This window comes from Suricata suricatta, chromosome 7 (assembly GCF_006229205.1).
Source record: "Suricata suricatta isolate VVHF042 chromosome 7, meerkat_22Aug2017_6uvM2_HiC, whole genome shotgun sequence".
NCBI classification, from domain to species: domain Eukaryota; kingdom Metazoa; phylum Chordata; class Mammalia; order Carnivora; family Herpestidae; genus Suricata; species Suricata suricatta.
In genome coordinates, this window is record NC_043706.1 from 101545202 (window position 1) to 101567799 (window position 22598).

A 22598-nucleotide genomic window follows, 5' to 3' on the forward strand; every position below is an offset into this window, starting at 1 on the left:
CAACAGTATTTTTGAATGACAAAAATATTGTCCAAGTTTAATATTTGAGTGGATCAAGTGACAGATGAATTGAACAAGTTACCTCTGACTCTAAAGCTCTCTTCTTGGTAGCCCATTGTTTCCCCTAGCCATTCAATGTTACTGAAACAATAATAATAAAGAGAAAACCTGCTCATTTTCCCATACTAGTTAATGGGAGAAGAAAACACCTGCATGTTGCAGTCCCACAAAAATCGTTTTAATATAGGGTCACAGAAAATCCAAAGGTTTATAGCCCACTATAAAACAGCCCTTTGTCTTTCCCCACTAATTCCCTAGTGTCACATTTAACAAAACAAGGAAACTACAGATAATACGGGTGTTTGCAGATTAGCCTTCCAAGCCATAAATAACAGAGGAGTTTGCTCACCTACAAATATTAAGGCAGCTTATCAATGTTTAAGCCCTTTGTAATGGTTGCTAACATTTTAACCCAGACAAAATTGGATTTTTTTTCTTTGCTGTCTCCTCACATTGACAGAGCGCACATTCATAAGGTTCTATGATCAGATTTCATGGTATAAAGAGTGAGACATCCCCTAAAACACTCGCCTGCTGCCTGAGAGGCCCTGTTTGGAAAGATGAATCCGCTTTATGCCTTCCTTGCTTCGCTCTCTCTTACCTATGGTTTCCATCCTAACTGCCCTGGAAGATGTAGCTGTGATTCAGTGCAGTCGGTGCAATGCTACAGGCTAACGGAGGTACCATCAGGCATTCCTTCCACCACCAAGAAGCTCTACATTAGCCACAGCAAAATTCAGCACCTTCAGGTAACCGTTCTTCTGTCAAGTTGCTGCAATTTAATTTTTTGAGGCAGGGTGAGGAGCAAGTGTGGGGTTGTTAAGTTTAATTTAAATAATCACAACTTAAAACTAGTGGTTATCAGGTTTGTGTAGAAGCACTATCAGTTTGCCCTTTACTGCAGAGATGGGTATCTGCCTCTGGATATTTCTTTTCAGAGAAGCAGTAAAAAAAAAATCTGAATCTATAATTAATGATATTTTACTTCAGTTGTTACATTAAAAAAATGCAATTTTGTTACTGCAAAGTAAAAGAAGCGGCGATCTTTCTTTTTTTAAAGTTTATTTATTTTTGAGAGAGAGAGAGCAAATGGAGGAGGGGCAGAGAGAGGACAGGGATCCAGAGACAATGAGCCTGTGTGACACAAATCACGAGATCATGACTTGAGTTAAAGTTGGACGCTCAACCTACTGAGCCACCCAGGTGCTCCAGGAAGTAGCTCTCTCTTAACAAAAAGAGTATAAGAGCAAATGGCTACTTCCTGTCCCCAGGATTGAGAATAAGTGCTTTCAGGGCCATGTGGGTGGCTCAGTGGGTTGAGCATCTGACTTCGGCTCGGGTCATGATCTCATGGCTCATGAGCTGAAGTTGCTCCTCATGCTATGTGCTCGGAGCCTGGAACCTGCTTCAGATTCTGTCTCTCTCTTTCTCTGCCCCTCCTCTGCTCATGCTCTCTCTCTCCCTCCCTCCCTCTCTCTCTCTCTCTCTCTCTCTCTCTCTCACTCTCTCTCAAATATAAACAAACATTAAAAAAAAAAAAGATGTGCTTTCAGGGGAAAGGGGAAAAACTAGTTTTGTTTATGCCTTAAAAAGTGGGTGACACTTAGAGCATCATAAGACCATCAAGATGAACCCAAGCATCTGATTTATTATTTATACAAACCCTACAAACCCTCCAGGCATCAGTGTCTTTGTGGACACCTCTAGAGAGGAAATACATATTTTTGTTTGGGCATGTTACTGCCAGTCTCGTTCTGTGCACTTTTAATTCTGACTTTTTAAAATTTATGCCTACTATTCAGAGTGATGAAAAGAATGCTATAGATTTGTCTGACTTTTGTAATATGAAGAACTTTTTGGCCTTTGCTATTTTGAAAGGAATCAAGAGATAAGGGTTCTTATCCTAGCTTTCTCCCTAGCTGGAGATATACTCATCTTTAAAAAGCAGCTAAAAAATCTCTGGGCCTCACTTTTTACCTTTGTGAAGTAAGAAGCCTGGGTTTGCTGGGTGATCCCAGACTCCTTTTCCCTGGCAGATTCTATGGCTCTCTGGTTTTTTACTAGCCACTGCTTCTCCCTCACAGACCAAATCCTGAGATATGGAAATACCTCTCTGTGATCCAGGTTCAGGGAACCAGCAGGTGAATGTACTTTCCCTTCAAACAGAGGCACCGTCCCCTTTCATTTGGTTAAGAAATTTTTAAGTTCATTCGCCTGAACACAGAGACTTTAAAGTATGTGGCATGGTGCTTATTTCAAGGCTCAATAAGCAAAATTGCCTAGTCGTCATGTTGACTTTGCTCTTGTAATCCAGTAGTGCCTAATGCCAGAGAGCAAGTCTGGCCTCGGCATTCAAGCGGGATAGCTGGTTAAAGGGCGAGATGCTAAATACTTGCTCTGAGAGCCTGAATCACAGGGAGCTGAAGTGCCAGCTCGGCCCGCTAATGATCCCGCACTGCTGCTTTGAAGGCGAGAAGACGAGATTCTATCTCCCATCAAATTCAGTTATTGAATGAGTGCATTTGTCATCACTGAACAGCAATATTGCTCTTCCCCAAATTTAACCCAGTTAACTATCTGTTGGAAGATGATTCGCAGCAGAAAGTTTAATGAAAGATAGGATTGTTTTGTGAAAGGAATAAAAAGCCCTAAGCAATAAAACTTCTCTTTTAAAAATTTTTAGGTTTTAAACCGACCGTATTTTAGCTGTATCTTGTGAATATGTTGTATGTTTTGTCCTTTTGGTTTGAACTACAGAATCGATTGCCTGTATTTCAAGGAAAAAAATACCTTAAAAATACCTTCGGATTAATAGCAATAGAAATTATATATACACACATACATGTATACATACATATACAACACATATGTATACACACAACACATATATAGGTATATGCATGTATACACGTATATGTATACACATCTGTGCACGCATACCATGTATGCATGCATACAATTAAAAATGTTCCTATTACTTATCCATATACTTTGTGTTTGGGTCTGTGAATGCTGTGCTCTGAACTAGGGATAAAATATAAAAAATTCACAGTTCTGCCCTCAAGAGATGAAGGCCTTTATTTATGCGTGCATCCGTAAAAAGTCCTACTTGTTTGAGGGACATGCCATCAGACCATAACACTCCCTGATTGTTCTTTGTTTGCCTCATACTGTGCCTTGGCCCCCTAACCTCCTGGCTCCTGGTCGTGTTCTCCATCCTGAGTCCTGCGTCTCCTTGGTGCCTTCAGTGTCCGATGTGTTGGCTTCATGATTCCTGAGCTCACAAGAAAGTATCTATCTACGTTGTCACTTGACCACAGTCGTCCTCCCTCTTGGTTATATCATAATCATTATACCCCAACTCCTCCACTCAGGAATCTCGAATTCCCTCACTCCCTGATCATTATCTTCTTTCCTTTCACCTGCCATCCTCTCTGCTTCTCTCCATCCACCTCAGGAGACTTTGAACCGTGGATCTGCCCATGTTTTCTCAGATAATTAGTTCATTTCTTATCCATCTTCTTTCCCTGTCCCTGCCCTTTTTGCATCCCAAAATTAAATCATCTCACCATCTATCCAGCAAAGCCTCAGTCTTTGATTAGGGTGATCATTTTCCTTTGTTTCTCCTATGCTCCAGGTGCTGCTGGAGAGGGTCACACAAGCTCTCTGCACACATGTGCCTATATATGTCTGGTTTGCAACAATCACAAATTGATAGAACCACCACAAGTTTAAGGTCTCTGACCTCAACTGGGTCTTCAATGTCCCCCATCTGCCCTTTCAGTTCTTCTTGGTCAGGTTTTCCTGTATTCCCTCGACATCTTCCGAAACCAGTACAGTTTTGGGTTGCCTTCTCGATCCCTGCCATTCTTGTTCTCACCAATGATTGGTCTCCCATTTTATTGACTATTCTTGACAAAACTGAGGCCATTAGTCTTCATCTCCCTCAACTACTGCTCAGTGTGTACTAACCTGTCTCCATTCAGTTCTGCAGACTCTTTCCTCCAGACAGAAAGGATGAGATTTCCTTCTCTCTGCTCACGGCAACTTCACACACCCATGCCCTGGAGTCCATCCTCCTCCCCTCTCCCTGGAGCTTGCTCCATCATCTCCCCACACTCATATCTCCAGTGGCTCTTTCTTTATGAGTGCCCTGTTCTAGCTTAGAAATAGGCTCCTTTCATTACAATAAAAATAATATTATTTTAACTCTGTGTGTGAAAAAAAGAAGGTAATCTGTACTTACTGTCTCTACTTCTTTACCTCCTTTTTTTTTTGAGAGAGAGAGAGAGAGAGAGAGAGAGAGAGAGTGCAAGCTTCAGGAAGGGAGAGAGAGAGAGAGAGAGAGAGAGAGAGAGAAGAATATTAAGCAAGCTCCACACTCAACACTGAGCCCAATTCAGGGCTTGATCCCAACACTCTGAGACAAAGTTGAGTCGGATGCTCAACTGACTGAGCCACCCAGGCACCCGATCTTTACCTCCCATTTATCCTTTAATTCACCACTGCCTTCTTTATTTATGGTTTGACTTTTTAAAATTTTTTAAAAATGTTTTAATGTTTATTTATTTTTGAGAGGAAGAGAGACAGAGTGTGAGCAGGGGAGGAGCAGAGACAGAGGAAGACACAGAATCTGAAACAGACTCCAGGCTCTGTGCTGTCTGACGCACAGAGTCTGACTCTGGGCTCAAACCCACAAACCGTGAGATCATGATCTGTGCCAATGTTGGACACTTCACCAACTAAGCCACCCAGGCACCACATTATTATGGTTTGACTTACATTTCACTAGAGATTAATGATGGTGAGCCTTTTTTTGTGTGCTAATTGAACATTTGCACATCCATTTTGGAGAAATGTCTTAAGAATCCTTTGCCCATTTTTTAAAAATTGGGTTGTCTTTTAATTATTGAGTTGTAGGAGTCCTTTATATATTCTAAATACAAATCTCCTATAAGATATATTATTTGAGAAAATTTTCTCCCATTCTGTGGTTGTTCTTGTTGTCATTGTCCTTGTTGTTCATTGTCTTAATGGTGCCCTTTGCAGCACTTAAATTTCTAATTTTGAGTAAGTTCAATTCACCTGTTCTGTGGATGTGTTGTCACTTTTGCTTTTGATGTCATATCTCAGATAGCTTTTACCAAACCCATGGTGATGAAAATTTATGCCTCTATTTTCTTCTAAGAATTTTATAGTTATAGTCTTTACATTTAGAAAACCAATAGGAGTGTCTTTACAATGGTAGTTAAAATGCACAGGGATGTCTGGGTGGCTCAGTAGATTCAGCATCCAGCTTTGGCTCAGGTCATGATTTCATGGCTCATGGGTTCAAAACCCACATTGGGCTCTGCTGTCAGCACATAGCCTTCTTTGGAGCCTCTGTCCCCTTCTCTCTCTGCCCTTCCCCAGCTCATTCTCTCTCTCTCTCTTTCAATAAATAAATAAACTTTAAAAAATAGACAAAATAATTGCTCTTTACATCTTTTGTGGAAGGGAAGAAGCTACTTCAAATTCCTCCTGGATAAGAAATATATAAACAATGTTTATCACCAAGTAGTGGGATTATAGATTATTTTTATATTTGTCCCATATTTTCCAGAATTTTAGAATTGTTTACAGAGAACAAGTGCTGCTTTAATGATCAGAAAAATAATTCCAAAATTGTTTTACAAAACTTTTACTGGCTTAGTTCACACGTGTCTGAAGCTGTAACTAATATTTCAGTTTCATGGGTACATTGGACCTATATGGTCTGTGGCCCTCCAATGCTTGGAGTAAGGCCTTCCCAGAGGAAACCAGAAATAAAGTCTTTTATTGGGAACCCAGCAGAAGCTGTTTCTTTGCTCTACTTCATTTTACTTGCTTTGCTTCTTTTTTAATTTTCATATTTTGTTGTAACTTTTATCTACATATATATTAGGTTCACTAAACTGTAAAACTGTATGCCAGGAATTATATTTAGCTAAATTTCCTATGCCTGTTAACATCAAGCCATACTTGCCTTGTTTTCGAAGCAACATTGAGAAAATAACAGCCTCAAAACCTAAAAAAAAAAAAAGGGTGATGGGCACTCCTGTGTGGCTCAGTCCATTAAGCGTCCAAATTTGGCTCAGGTCATGATGTCGTGGTTTGAGAGTTTGAGCCCCACATCGGGCTCCGTACTGGTGGTGTGGAGCCTGCTTGGGATTCTCTCCCTCTCCCCTTCTCTCTCTGCCCCTTCCCCACTTGCACGCTTTCTCACTCAAAATAAATAAATAAATAAATAAAAACTTGAAAAAGGAAAGAAAGAAAGAAAAAACAGCAGTGTCCAGTTAAGTCAAGGGCAAAACTACCTCTTTTTACATGTCTGGAGCACAGCTCCGCTTAGTCCAGGAAAATGGAAAAACTAGCCTCGCAGAATTATTTTCCTTTGTCAGCTCTGTAAATTCATTGGAAAATTTGAAAATCAGTGGGCATCTTCTTTGCTGTTTGTGGTACCAGAATTCTATATTCTTCTGCTAAATGCATGTTATAGCAGTGATATTAAAATAAAAATATGTGTGTTGGCATAAGATAAATCTGGGTGAGAAGTCCAACTTTTACATTTGCTAGCAAGATATACTTAGGTTATTTTACCTTCCTGAGCCTTATCTTCCCTCTCTGAAGAGGTCATAATCATGATCACACACAGGGCTTTATAAACATAGTAAATAGACAATGGTAACCTTTTTTAAAAAGATTTTATTAAAACATTTTTATTATTAATTTTTTAAAATTTACATCTGGGGCGCCTGGGTGGCTCAGTCGGTTAAGCGTCTGACTTTGGCTCAGGTCAGATCTCACGTTCATGGGTTCGAGCCCCGCATCAGGCTCTGTGCTGACAGCTAGCTCAGAGCCTGGAGCCTGCTTCCGGTTCTGTGTCTCCTTCTCTCTCTGCCCCTCCTCCTATCATGCTCTGTCTCTCTCTGTATAAAAAATAAATAAAACATTAAAAAAAAAAAGAAAAAAATTTACATCTAAGTTAGCATATAGTGCAACAATGATTTCAAGAGTGGATTCCTTGATACCCCTTATCCATTTAGCCTATTCCCCCTCCCACAACCTCTCCAGTAACCCTCTGTTTGTTATCCATATAAAAAAATTTTTTAATGTTTATTTTTGAGAGGCACATACAGTGCAAGCAGGGGAGGAGCAGAGAGACAAGGAGGCACAGAATCTAAAGCAGGCTACAGGCTCTGAGCTGTCAGCACAGAACCCGATACAGGGCTCAAGCCTATGAACCATGAGATCATGACCTGAGCTGAAGTTGGACGCTTACCTGACTGAGCCACCCAGGTGCCCCTGAATATTTGACTTTTAAGTAATCTGTACACCCAACATGGGGGTGGAACTCACAACCCCAAGATCAAGAGTTAGCATGCTTTACTGACTGAGTTAGCCAGGCACCCCTAGAAAATGGTAGCCATTTTAATTAATAATAATTAAAAGTAATCTGCATTGACTGACAGAAAAAAGAAAGGTCTCTGTGCTTAATAAAAGAAAACAACTACCCACTGGATTCAGATGAACAGTCTGGGGCGCCTGGGTGGCTCAGTCGGTTAAACGTCTGGCCTCCAGCTTTGGCTCAGGTCATGATCTCATAGTTCGTGGGTTCAAGCCCCACATCAGGCTCTGTGCTGACAGTTCAGAGCCTGGAGCCTGCCTCCGATTCTGTGTCTCCCTCTCTCTCTGACCCTCCCCTGCTCATGCTGCCTCTCTCTGTCTCTCAAAAAATAAATAAATAAAAATAAAAAATAAAAAGGAACATGGCCCAGTGTGTATACTTTATGAATAGAAATAAAGACAAATTGAAGCTCTGATACTACACTTTGCCTAGTCCCCAAAGAAACTGCCCATTCAGATCCATGTCACTCTGAGCCTTGCTACGTAATCAGCAATCTTTTAGGGTTTGTGGTCAGTCAGATAAAAGTGTAAGTATTAATAATGTCAAGTTCTTTTGGGAGATCAACAATCTAAGAAATGAAGATCTATGTCTAGAGTCACGGGTGACTTTATGTGAAAGAAAGCCTAGAAAGGAAACTTCAGGATGAAAAGTGTTCAGGAACACTCTTGAGCAAATCCATAAAAGGTTATTTTTTTGCCTGAAATTCTAATGAGAGAATTAAACTAGTTAACCTCTAAAATTCCTGCTTTTCTTTTTTTAAAAAACTTTTCTTTTAATTTTTTTTTTTTTTTGAGAGAGAGAGAGAGAGAGACAGGAAGAGTGCAAGCAGGGGAGAGGCAGAGAGAGAGGAAGACACAGAATCCAAAGCAGGTTCCAGGCTCCCAGCTGTCAGCACAGAGCTCGACACAGGGCTTGAGCTCATGGACTGTAAGATCATGACCTGAACTAAAGTCAGAAGCTTAACCAACTGAGCCACCCAGGCACCCCTAAAATTTCTGCTTTTCTAAAAAGGAGAATGGTAAGTTGAAGAAGAAAGGGCTGTAGAGTCCAGCACACCTTGTTGAAATTCTCAAATCTTCCAAGTTTGATAATAGCAAATTTGCTGTTATTAGAGGAACTAATGATAATGTATTGTTAAAACACAAAATGCAACAGAGTACATTTGAAGATCTAATAATATGTAATTCATGAATCAGGCAGCATCTCATCTAGCAAGGAGAGATGCTCTGAGAAGTTGTAACAAATAGGAGGATTTATAGGCAGGAGAATGGGGCAAAGGAGTTAACAAAACAAAATTAAGGATGATTTCAGGCCAGGTCAAGTTCCTTGGGGAAGAAGGGATGAGCAGGGTTTTTATCTCACTAATGCTGTTGAGGAAATTTCAGATTGACTGGTAAAAGGTCGTGAAATCAAGCCCTGTGTCTGGCTCCACACTGGGCATGGAGTCTGCTTGGGTTTCTCTCTCCCTTTCCCCCAACCCTTAAGAAAATAAAAATAAAATATATCGTAATTCACATCACGTATCCTCCCAGGATAAGTAAATATATGATGCAAAATTAACCCATTTTGAAGGTGTTAAACATGCAATTGGTATTACAAAAGGGCTCAAGTGCATAATTAAATCAAACATTTAAAACCTGTAGTTAGTGAGACATAGAATTGGGCACTGAAAATTTTAGCTCAATTGAATTCTAAAGCAGATTGAAAATTTTTGTGAAGTGTTACCAAACTGAAGAAAATCTGGAGCAATTCCTCTTTCTGCCTGGAGAGAATCTTAACTCTAAGAACCAAGTACCAAAAGACTGCATCATCCAGGAGAAGACTTAGATGGCAAGCTAGGAGGTTGACAGATATGTGGAAAGGATAGGGGTACTTGAACTTGCAACCTGTGGAGAAAGCATATCTTATTTGATCATTTCTAAAATCTAGGAGAGGAGTAGCATTAGGTCAGGGGTATATGGATGAATGGAATCTTTGCTCTACAGAGATGGAGACACACGTATCCTGTTTGTTTCTTCCCGAATCTTTTCCATCAGTGAAGTACAATTTGAGCACTAGGGATTGGAAGGCTAGTTTTAAAAATTATAATATAGTTGGAAATGTTTCTCTAATAGGCCCATCTTAGTGATAGCAGTGTCTAGGACATTCAAAACTTTTATGTTTAATGCTTAAAAATTTTTAATATAATTTATAACTTAAAAAGTATAAACAATGCAAAATGAAGATAATGAAAATCTCTACTAATCTTACACTGTAGAGTTAGCAACTACTGATAGTTTGGTGAAAGATTTCTAGATTGTTCTCATTTGGGGTTATTGTAAGATGATAGAACACAAAGAACATCCTGCTGCATAAATCATTGTGCAGAGAATACACAGCAAAAGTTGACCAATATTTTTAAAAATTTCTTTAATGTTTATTTTTGAAGGAGAGAGAGACAGAGCATGAACAGGGTAGGGGCAGAGAGAGAGAGAGAAGGAGACATAGAATCCAAAGCAGGTCCCAGGCTCTGAGCTCCAAGCTGTCAGCACAGAGCCTGACTCAGAGCTCAAACCCATGAAGTGTGAGATCACGACCTGAGCTGAAGTCGGATGCCCAACCAATGAGCCACCTACCTATTCCAAAAAGTTGACTAGTATTATGTCTACCAATAGTGTGTAAAAGTGCTTAACATATTTCTGATATCCTTTATGTTAGCAATCACGAATAAAATGAGTCAGGACCTGGGACGCCTGGCTGACTGAGTCGGTGAAGCGTGTGACTCTTGATCTTGGGATTCTAAGTCTGAGCCCCACGTTGGAAGCAGAAATTACTTAAAAATAAAATCTTTAAAAAAAAAAGTAGTCAGAACCTGAGTTTCCATCCTTTTCCAAGAGATAATTTTAAAGAGATCCTGAAGAGAAATCTGAAGTTATCATTAGTATTGAATGACAACTGCATTTCATTGTCTATGGTATTTTTTTTACAATAATCTTAATTTTCTACTTTTCTTTCTTCATGACTCATACCTGCTTTTCTTCTTTCTTTCTTCCTTCCTTTTCTTTTTTTTGGTAGCTGTCTAGCTTCACCGAAATGTCAGCTCTAGAAGAATTTATTCTGCTGGCCAGTGGAACAGAGTCAGTAGAAAATGACACTTTCAAAACTCTAAGTACCTTGAAGACCTTGGAACTCTGGAAGAACAAGTTAGGACAAGTCCCCAGTGTTCTCCCCGCCGGTCTTGAAGTGTTAAAACTAAATGATAATTCAATAAATGTCCTACATGGATCTGATTTTGAAGGACTGAAGAAATTAAAAATCCTTGAACTTAAAAACAATCTGATCTCTTCTCTCTCTCCCAGCACACTCTCTCCCCTGGTCAGTTTGCAGAGTTTGATGTTGGATGACAACATTATTGAATCTGTAGCTGGACCACTGGTACTTCCACACCTGAAAAGCATGAGCATAGAGAATAATAAACTGCATCTTATACCAGCTAGTTTCTTTGCTTCTCTTCAGGTTTTGCAATTCCTCAGTGTCAGTGGTAACTTTCTGACTAAAATTCCTATTAATCTGCCCAAATCCCTGCTCTCTTTAAAAATGGAGAGAAACCAGCTCAAAGTGGTAAAGTTTCGAGATATGAAACACTTGGAGAATCTTTCCCACCTTTATCTGTCAGAAAACGCACTCTCCTCCATCGATGGGGCACAGATCCTTGGCAATTTAACTACTCTTGAGTTGTCCCAAAACCAGGTTCGAATGTTGCCCCTCAAACTACCAGCAAGGCTACAAAAACTAGATATTAGCAATAATCTGATTCAGAGAGTTACAGCCCAAGACTTCCAGGACCTCCGAGACTTGAAACATTTGTTTCTGGACAACAACGTTGTTAGCTTGTTCGAAGCTGGCGCCCTGCAGATGTGTTCCCGGCTCTCCAACCTGGCCCTGGAACAGAACCTGCTATTGTCTATACCTCTAAGGTAAGGGAGAGTTCTCATTTATGTTGACTACTTCTAACGTTTTCTGAAGATTGGGGCAAGTAAGCACATTATACAAGCAAGAAAACCAGAGCAAACATAAATGACCTGATCAAGGTTATCCAGGGGTTCCAGGGTAGAGGCTTTCGACAGGGCTTTGGAATCTCCAGCCCTCTAACTAAATACTGCACTAACTTAATGCTCTCACCTGTCAGACAAGACACCAACAGGTGCGATCTGTATTTGAAGATATACAGTGCCACTTTGGCAAAGTATGCTAACATAATATGAGGATATTATTTGTAAAAAATGTATTTTGGTTTTTAAGCCTGTGGCCTGGGATCCAACAACATGCAGACCAGGCACACACTTAGCCCCTAGCAAAGCAAGGCTATGAAAAAGAAATGAGGGAGGAATATAGTAAAATATTTATATTTTTAAAAGCATTGAAATAGTAGCCATGAAAAAGTCAGAAGTGCGTAATCTCATCTTGTATTTACTTTGAATTCCATTTGTGGGAGCCTCGTGTTCTTCTCAGGGCCGTGATCTTTGAAGGACTTAATCCTGGTTCTGCTTCTTTCTGTGTCTGCCTGTGGGTGTGTGAGTCCATTGGGGTGTCTTACCTTGTGTTCTTGATGGTCTCTTCAGCTCGCTCTCTCTCTCACAAACACACATGCACACACCCGCCTGCATATATGGACACAGACACATATACATCCGCATACTCTGACACTTAATTTCTCTTTCCAAATATCCCTCTGTCTGTGCCCAGCCCACTGTCCTGTTGCCCCACCCAGTCATAAACTATGACTAATGTACATGTTGACATTAACTGATCCTTTTTATGTAAACTTGATTCCATGTTCTACATTTGTAAAGTAGATAAAAAAGCAGGAGAACAAAGCCCTGGTATTCTCTTATGAAGATGTTATATTGTTTATTATATGTGCCTATCAGTGGATTCATTTTCCTTTTGGTGCTTTAAAGGAAAAAAGAGGTATCTTGCTCTGTTGATTATTATTATCAAATTGCTCCTAATTATTATACCAACTTCTAGCTTCTGTAGGATCCTATGGCACTCAATTTACTTATTTGCATTGCTAGTTATAATAAACAACTTCTGTTATGAGTGAAAAAGGGAAAAATTATCTTTCATATGTACAGGTGTTCATTTTTTCTTTAAAAATTTTTTAATGTTTATTTTTGAGAGGGAGTGAGACAGACAGACTGAGTATGAGTAGGGAAAGGGCAGAGAGAGAGGAAGTCACAGAAACCAAAGCAGGCTCCAGGCTGTCAGCACAGAGCCCGACATGGGGCTCGAACTCACAGACTGCGAGATCATGCTGAAGTTGTACACTTAACCCACTGGGCCAAGTAGGTGCCCCCAGATGTTTTTTTATTCTAGTTGATAAAAAGAAGTTTTGTTGTACAGTATGGTAACTGTACTCAGTGCAAAACATCAAAAACTGAATTTTCCAATGGAAATCAGAATTTTAAAATATATATTGAGAGTTATTTGAAATTAAGCAATTTCTTTTAATGATAAGCATATTTGCACAATTAATTTACTTCAAAAAATAAGTTTGAGTGTTTTCCTTGTGCCAGGTACTTTACCAGGCACTTGGAATACACCAGTGCAATAAACAAAGAAAACTTCTTGTTCTATACAGCTTAAATTCGAGCAGGGAAGGAATAACAATAAACAAGGTGTAAGTATATAATGTTTACATGGTGATAGGTGTTATAGTTAGCAACAACCAAAAAGGGCGGAATTACTAGGTTCAGGACGGTAGACAGTAGGGGTGACTGGTTGCAATTTTAAATAGGGCAAGCGTGGTAACCCTCAGGAAAATGTAAGCTTTGAGCAAAGACTGGAAGGAGGTGAGGGATTTAGCTGTGTTCTAGACAGCAGAGCCAATACAAAGGCCCTAAGGCAAGAACATGCCTGCAGTATTTCAAGACTCTAATACTTTTTACTTCATCAATTTCTCTACTGTATTCCAAGCCTTATTTTCTATCACTGTATGCCCCTTTTCCAAGAAAAATAAAATCACGTATACACTAAAAACTCACAAAAGAGGTTGAGGAGTGACTATCTTGTCAAGGATCCTCAGTGGGCTGTGACAGCCATGGCAAAACTGTGGATCCAGTGGCCTTCTCTATTCAGATAGCTTTTAGAAAGCATTTGGCTAAGTAATCTGGCTAAGTTTAATGAGTGAAAAGTAGCTTAATTATTTACCCCTGCCAGGCCATTTGTGTGTTTTAATAAGTGACTACAGAAAACACAACGCTTTTACCCAGTGGAGTGTATAATAGAATTGCAAGCCTCAGCTAGCCACAATTCTCAAATGTGACTCCACATTACAATTATCTGGAGAACTTTAAAAAAGCATACTTATGCCCGGATCTCACTTCAAGCCAATTAAAGCAGACACCCAAGGGTTTGTGCCCAGGCATCAGCATTTTTAAAAAGCTCCCCAGATGAATTTAATGTGCAGCCAGGGTGGAGAAGTAATGGGCAAGAACAATGGGGCAAGTGAGGAGATGAGAGTGGGCTTTTCCTGTGAGGATTAACTGAAGCAGCACAGCTATCTACTCTGTCAAAGAACTTGGCCAGCTAGGAGAGCAATTTACTCCAGGTGGAAAGTGATTTTTAAGTTCCCCATCACCCACCACCATCCCAGTTTTTCTTTGAACTGGAAAGTGCAAACGACCCAGAAAAGGGTTTTACGTGATTTTCCTCCCATAAAGCATTAAAACACAATACAATCTGATGTTTTTTAAATTTCTGAATGTTAAGACTTTTATCCCTGAGCTTAAAACAGGACACTTTTTACTTTTATGGGTCTTATTTATACACAAAATTGTACTTTAAAATTCAGTTTTGTATTAATAAACTATAAGCACAGGCAGCCTAACCCTAGTTGCTAACCTAACCTAATTAGCTGCTAGTTGCTAGCTATGTAACCCACCACAAATCCCAAATCCCTTTTTTTTGCCTACCATCCTCCATTCTACATTCCTAGGAAATAATAGCAGATGGTTTTCAGTGCACATATATTCAAATATCTACTAGATTTCCCTCAATACATTATTTGAGATAGAAAATAATACCTAGGGGTGTCTTGGTGGCTCATTCAAATGTCCAACTTCTGCTCACATCATGATCTCACAATTCATGAGTTCAAGCTCTGCAATGGGCTTCGTGCTGACAGCTCAGAGCCTGGAGCCTGCTTCAGATTCTATGTCTCCCTCTCTCTCTGCCCCTCCCCCACTTATGCGCGCGCGCGCTCTCTCTCTCTCTCTCTCTCTCTCTCTCTTTCAAAGATAAATAAATAAGCCATAAAAAAAGAAAGAAAATAACTTAACATAGCTTTAAGTATTGACATGTATTATTTCTCGCAATCCTTTACAACAATCCTGTAAATGTAGGTACATTTTTAAGTTGTTATTTTACACATTGGAACATTAAGGTTAGGAGGTATCAAGAAACTTGCTCAAAATTACATTGTCAGTAAACGGTGAAGTCAAGATTAAACACAGTAGTCTAACTCTAGATCCAGGAAATGAATTTTAGCCACCACGTGATCACCCACCTCTGAGATTTACTCTGCTATAAACAATATATAAAACTACTTAAAACTTGAAATACCCCAGACCTGACTCTCACTTTTGCTGCTTTTCATTTCACCGATCTGCAGCTCAGTGAACAAATATAAGTCACATCACCTTTTCTTTATCCACAATTTGGATCATGCAAATCCAAAATAGCTTTCTACAACCTAACATAGTCATAGCATTTTACCTTCCTTATTCTCAGGTGCCATCTACTGGTAAAATGGGGTGTACCCTTTTTTACTTTAAAAAGCCACAGACCCAAAGTACAAATAGCATTTTTAGAAGTATGTTTGTCTTAAAATCAGGGAAACTTTTTAAGTATAAATCAGACTTATAAAGACAAATTATGTGAAAGCAATAAATGGCTGCCCTAAGTTCACAAAACCAGGACATTAGTGATTTCTCTTACAATGTCATTTTGGTTATAACGTCCATAGAAACACGAAAGGAAAAAAAAAGTAAGAACAGGTACAAGTTTTAGTTACCCACCCTAGAACTGTTCAGTATATTTGTTTAATAGAAAACTTGGCTTTCTCATTTTCATTAGCTAGCCTTTATTATGTGACTTCTGTATACTAGGCACTTTCATCTATAGGGTGGAAAATCAGAAACATTAAGCCAAATAACTTACCTAAAGTTGCGTACTGATAAATAGAATGGCCAAAGTTAGAACTCAGTCTTAATTAGTAGACTGGACTCTTTGGTTTGCTTTATCATATCTTTCGTCGGTTGCTCTCCCTTGTACTCTGAAAGGTAATAGCGTCTTGCTTACCGATGCACTGTCTGTTACTAGTCCATATTTCCTTGGGGGTCGGGGGGGGGGGGAAGCTATACATAAGATTTTCTGTATAACTTTTACAGATGTACCTTATATCAATTGTTATGTACATAAAATACATTGTCTTGGGGACAGACCTCAAATTAAACTGAACTATCAAACTATTGAGGCACCTGGGTGGAACAGCCAGTTAAGCATCCAACTCTTGATCTCGGCTCAGGTCATGATCTCACAGTTTGTGAGTTCAAGCCCCACATTGGACTGTGCCAATGGCACAGAGTCTGCTTGGGATTCTGTCTCTTTCTCTCTGCCCCTCCCCTGCTTGTTCTCTCTTTCTTTCTCTCTCTCTCTCTCAAAATAAATAAAATTAAAAAGAATAAAAAATAAATGTTATGTGAATTTAACTATTAACTGTTAAAGTGAAAGAAGTGATTTTCCTGGTAAATTCATCTACTTTTTAAGGTAAACTTTATTCCAACTAAGGAGAAGTCACTTTAAATAAATGAGATTGTAAAATACTCAAAATCATAAATACTTATATATATTCACTGTATAGTTCAGGATACAAACATAAAATATATAATCATCATATGACTAGGACCACCACAATAAATTTCACTGAATACCAAAAAACATGAGTGTACATTCAGGGAGTTCATACTCTACGGAAATAGCACTTAATATGAAGCTGTTGAGTAGTAGAAAAATTTTCAGTTTCATGATTGTGATTCTTTTTTTACTTTCCATCAATAAGTATTAGCATGACATTTTTTATATTGGTATCCACAGTGAAAATTTTTCTTTTTCCTGATTATAAAGCAGAACCTGTTCAAGATTGAAAACCTCATCTGCTAAAAAATGAAAAATCAATAATTGCTCAACCAGAGCCTATGTCTAAACATGATTTGTTTTTATGTATTTGGGATCATTTAACTTTGCTTTTTTCCATTTTTTTCCATTGAACATTATAGAGTATTTTTCTCTCCCTTTTCCTTTTTCTATTTTTCCTGGGTATCACTATGGACCCAAGAGATCTTAATTTATTCAGTGTGGTATGATTATTTGAAGTTGCTAGTGTCTTTTGATTCTCAAATTGTTCCAAATTTGTCTAGTGGGAGTCCCTCAAAGGTGGTCCCTGTGTTCATGAGACCCGATTCCATTATTTCTGTTAATTAACAATTTTTTAAAATGTGTATTTATTTTTGAAAGAGAGAGTGGGTGAGCGAGTGAGTGCAAGTGCAAATGGGGGAGGAGCAGAAAGAGAGAGGGTGAGAGAGAATCCCAGACAGGCTCTGCACTGTCAAGGGCAGAGCCCAATGCAGAGCTCGATCCCACAAACCGTGAGATCATGACCTGAGCCAAAATCAAGAGTCTGACAGTGCCCCTCTGTTATTTCTCTTTTTCAAAGGTAAAAGACATGTACAACTTACTTAACCATTTTTAACTGTACACTTCAGTAAAATATCTCCATATTGTTGGGTGACTGGTCTATGAAATGTTTTCATTTTGCAACTCTGAAACCCCACACTCATTAAACAACTCCCTGTGTCTCCCTCCCCCAGCCTCCGACAACCACCATTATACTTTCTGTTTCTATGAATTTGGCTACTCTAGAAATCTCATATAAGTGGAATTATAGTAGTCTTTTTGTGCTAGGCTTTTATTCACTTAGCATAATGTCCTCAAGGTTTATCCATGTTGTAGAATGTATCAGAATTTCCTTTTTTTGTTTGTTTGCTTTTTTGGTTTGTTTTTAACATTTTTAAATTTTTATTTATTTTTGAGAGAGAGAGAGAGAGAGAGAGAGAGAGAGAGAGAGAAAGCAAGTGGGGGAGGGGAAGACAGAAGGAGACAAAGAATCCAAAGCAGGCTCCAGGCTGCTTAGCACAGAGCCTGATAAGGGGCTTGAACTCATGAACTGTGAAATCATGACCTGAGCCGAAGTCGGATGCTTAACCGACTGAGCCATCCAGGTGCCCCCGAATTTCCTTTCTCTGCAAGGTCAACTAATTATTCCATTATATGTACATCTTGTATTTTGCTTATCAATGAATTGATGTACATTTGGATTGCTTCCCATTTTAGCTATTGTGAATTCATTGTGGGTGAATAACATGTAAATAATGTATAACATTATTTAATATGTAAATATGTCTTTGAGAGTAATCATGCTTTCAATTCTTTCATGTATGTGCCCAGAAATGGAATTGCCAGATCGTGGGGTAATTCTATTTTTAATTTTGGGGGGAAGCACTATACTGTTTTCCATAGCGACTACAGTGAGCAAAGGTTCTAATTTCTCCACATTCTCATCAACACTTGTTATTTTTCTAGATTTTTGATAGCAGCCAACATGATGGATGTTGCATTAATCTTTGACGGTGTCATTGCATTCTGGCTCAGACGTTCTAGCTTACCTTGCCCCAGATCTGGAATAAGCCATTTCTCTAAGAAGCCTTGCCTCTTTTAAGCGGAAACTGGAATTCTGAAATTAAGATCTGGGTACTCAGTGTGCTATGCTGTTGGAGTAGCATTGCCATTAGAGTGTAATATTACCTCTAGATCCTCCCAGTATGCAGGACTGGAAAATATGTGTTTTTAAGTTACAAATTCACATTAACATCTCCAATTCATATTTAACATTAGAGGGTTTTTCTTATTTTATATTTGTATATCTTCTTTTACAATGAAATCTTTTACAATGATCTTTTACATTCCTAATGATATGAATATATTTACTTATTTGTTTTGTCTTATAGCATTCATTTTAAAAGTTTCAAAATGTTAATAATAAACATGCTGAGAAAAATTTCCTTGTAGGTCCTTTTGTCCTTAGTGTCTAAGGCTTAGATATACCCACTAAAAATACTCAGTCAGTACTTTTTTTTTCCATTTTATGGTTACACACCAACATAAACATTTGATTAACTAATCAGATATGTTTGTTTCTGTTTGTATTCAATTCTAGGGCCTGAGTTTGCTTTACCTCATTTGTTTTGTGAACATGTAAAACATTAACATGATTCAAAAGTTAAAACCATATGCAAACACTTCCTTTAAGTAACCATTTTCATTCATTTCTGGTTTATCATTCTTTTTTTCCCCCAAACAAGCAAATATATAAACATGTAGTCTTATTTCCCTTTTATGCATACTATACGTACTATTCTACCTCTTGTTTTTTTCTTTCTGAACAATACTTTCTAGAAATGACTTTGTAATAGTTCATAGGAATGAGCCCCTTCCTTTTTAAAGGCTGTCTAGTAGTTTTCTACCGTTGTACTAGGTTGTTTCCAATCTTTTGTTATTATAAGTAATACCATAATAAACACGTGTATGCTGTTTTATATTTGTAAAGTATACATGTAGAAATGAGATTCCTGGGTTGAAGGGCAAATGCACAGGTTATTTCTTTAGGTGTTGCTGATTTCTCCTCCAGAGCTGCTCTGCCACCTTAGTCTCCCACCAAGCATGTATGAGGATGTCTGTCCATTCGCAGCTTTGCCCACAGAGTGTATTGCTAGAGACTAAGATGTTTTACCATGCTGGTGGGTAAGAAATGGCATCTCTGTGTGGTTTTATGTTTATTTATCTATTTTGAATATGGTTGAAGACTTCAGGGCTTTGCCTTTCTGTGTTTTTTGTTTTTGTTTTTTGTTTTTCTGTTTTTTACTTTTATTTGCAAGTATTTTATGCAGAGTTTACTCCCAGGCCATAAGTTTTTGTTTCTTCAGTTTCTTCTGGGATATCTTTTTCTTCTGTGCAACTTCCTCTTATGGTTTAGGAACAATCTGCTCTTTTTCAGTGAGGATCATCTCAATGTGGCAGGGAGAGCTCATGTATGGGTTAATCCGACCATGAGCCCTGTAAGTTCTATGCCGCATCTTGGGGGCTTTGTTCACCTGGATGTGCTCAATGACCAGAGAATCTACATCTAAACCCTTAAGTTCAGCATTACTCTCTGCATTTTTAAGCACGTGCAGTAAAAATTCAGCACTCTTTTTGGGTCACTGACCCTGTGTCCAGTCCCACTGTTTGGCCTGGGCACACCTACCAACTCCACCATTGTAGCGTGGGAACGGCACACATTGCTTCTGAAAAGTGACATCTTTAAGATACTTGGTGGCTTTTCAGATATGCATACCCTTGATGGCCTGGGCAGTTTCACAGGTGTTCTTAAAGTGAACACAAAGATTTGGACCTCTTGATTTGCATGATTTTGTTGGGTTTTCTGGGTCAAGTGAATAGCGAACCATTTTCAGAGATCACCTCAGGCCACTAATAGGAAGAGGAATACTGTTTTTATTTTTTAAACTTATGTGAGAGAGAGAGAGAGAAAGAGAGCTCATATGGGGGAGGGGCAAAGTGAGAGGGAGAGAGAATTCTAAGCAGGCTCTATGCTGTTAGAGCAGAGCCTGATTCGTGGGGCGCTGTTTATGTGAACTTCCATTCATGCCTTTTGCCCATTTTTCAGACTTATTTTAGAACCTTTTCTTCTCAACTTTTTTTAAAAGTTTATTTATTTATTTGGGGGAGGAGCTGCAGAGAGAGAAAGAGAGAGAGAGAATCCCCAGCAGGCTTTGCACTATCAGCATGGAGCTCGACACAGGGCTTGAATTCATTAGCCTGAGCCAAAACCAAGAGTCGTGTGCTTAACAGACTGAGCCACCCAGGTGCCCCTTTTCTAAACTTTTAAGAGTCCTGGACATAATTAGGGAGATTAGCTCTTTGTGTTGTTGGTGTGTTTTTTTTCTTTGTAAATGTTTATTTTTGAGAGAGAGTGAGAGAGCTAGAGAGTGAGAACATAAGTGGGTCTGGGGCATAGAGAGAGGGAACACAGAATTGGAAGCAGGCTCCAGGCTATGAGCTGTCAGCACAGAGCCTGATATGGGATTTGAACTCACTAGCTGTGAGATCATGACCTGAGCCAAAGCCGGACACTTCACCAACTGAGCCACCAGGTGCCGCACTTTGTCGGGGTTTTAAGGTGCAGATTATTTCCCCCAGTTTATAACTTATCTTTTGACTTTGCATATATGTCTTTTGCTGTACACAATTTCGTTTTTTAAAATTATGTTTAATGTCATTGATTCATTGATCTTTTATAGCATCTGGATTTTCAAGCCATAGTTAGAAAAGCTTTCTCAGAGAATTGGTACTTCAGAAATGATTTAAATATATGATTTTTATTGTCACATAATAGTTTATTATCTCTTAATTTCCATATTAGTGGACATTAGCCTATACTTTTTTTTTGCTGGTATAAATATAATTAAATATGTGACAAACATGTTTGCAAATAAATCTGTATCTGCTTCTGTTATTTCCTGGGTTGAAAGGATTAACATTATTTAAATTTGATATATACTACCAAATCATTTCCAAAGTTGTACCAATTTAAACTCCCACCAACACAGTTTAAGTTTTTACCTCACAAAACCTTCAGGGGCAATATATTTAAAAATTTTAAACCAGGGCCTCTGGGGATACTCAATCGGTTAAGCATCTGGCTCTTGATTTGGGCTCAGGTCATGATCTCATGGTTTGTGACATTGAGCCCCACATCTGGGTCTGTGCTGACAGTGTGGAGCCTACTTGGGATTCTATCTCTCTCTCGCTGCCCCTCCCTTGCTTGTGTCCACCTTTTCTCTCAAAATAAATAAACATTTAAAAAATTTAATGAAAAACCATGTTCTAATATCAGACATAAAACACTGCATCACTTTTCAGTGCCTTTTATGTTTCATTGCCTTTTTCATGTTTTTATTCAGTACTTTCCTTCTCTTATAAATTATGGAATCATCCCCTTTGCCAACTAAAAAATTGTGAACTTTTTTTCTTACCAATTTCTTTCCATGATCCTATTTGACATAGAAAGAAATTAGAGTTTTATGGCTAGGAACCAGAAAACTCAGAGGGTTAAAAAAGAAGACCTATGAGAAAAGGTTAAAGACTTATATGTAAGACTTAATTTTTTGAAACACAGCTTGTTTTCTAGCTTCAAACAGGACATGCAGTGCAGAAAAAGCTGGCTGCTCAATCTGGGTTCTCTCCATAGATTGGTGATCATGGCTTCTTCTCACATCCTGTTTCCATACTTTTGCAGGCTTCCAGGGACCTTAGCCAGGCTGGACCTAAAAGGCAATGCTATCCGGGATATTACTGAGAGGGACCTCAAGGATCTAAAGCAGCTTCAGGTTCTAAACCTTAGGAACAACAAGATTTCTGCCTTAGACTTCAAAGCCTTGGAGGGGTTGCCTCGCCTCAGACACCTGTACCTGGATGGAAATCCGTGGAATTGTACCTGTAGTCTCATAAGAGTGAGGGAGGTCCTGAAGGCCAAGGGCACAGATGTGAAGGGGGGACAATGTGCTGCACCAGCTGAACGACAAGGGGAGAGCTGGATGTCTTCCAAGAAGATCATGAGACAATGTGAGCATCAATTACATCTGACCGAGAAAAACAAAGAAACCAAAAAGAAACCAAAACCAGAAGAGCACTCCAGCATCAGAATCAACATGGATGATGATTATTATGATTATGAAATAGATTAAGTATGAGCTTTGCCTACAGTTTAGAAAAAAATCTTTTTAATAGACTTCATTCTAGAGCAGTTTTAGGTTCATAGCAAAGTTGAGACCAAGGTATAGAGATTTCCCATATAACTCCTACCTCCACAAGGGCATAGACTCCCCCACTGCAACATCCCCCTCCAAAGTGGAACATTTATTACAATTGATGAACCTACATTGACACATTATCA

At 38.9% G+C, this 22598-nt stretch overlaps 1 protein-coding gene and 1 pseudogene across 1 annotated transcript; one reads left to right on the forward strand and one right to left on the reverse strand.

Annotated features, from left to right (window-relative positions):
- The first annotated feature begins 620 nt into the window (after nucleotides 1–620).
- LOC115296146 (nephrocan-like) lies at nucleotides 621–22389 on the forward strand. Its single transcript, XM_029944602.1, has 3 exons — nucleotides 621–809; nucleotides 10541–11442; nucleotides 21942–22389. The coding sequence occupies exons 1-3, from the start codon at nucleotides 621–623 to the stop codon at nucleotides 22387–22389; spliced, it is 1539 nt and encodes a 512-aa protein (XP_029800462.1).
- On the reverse strand, nucleotides 19512–20091 carry LOC115296147 (annotated as a pseudogene).
- Nucleotides 22390–22598: the final 209 nt, after the last annotated feature.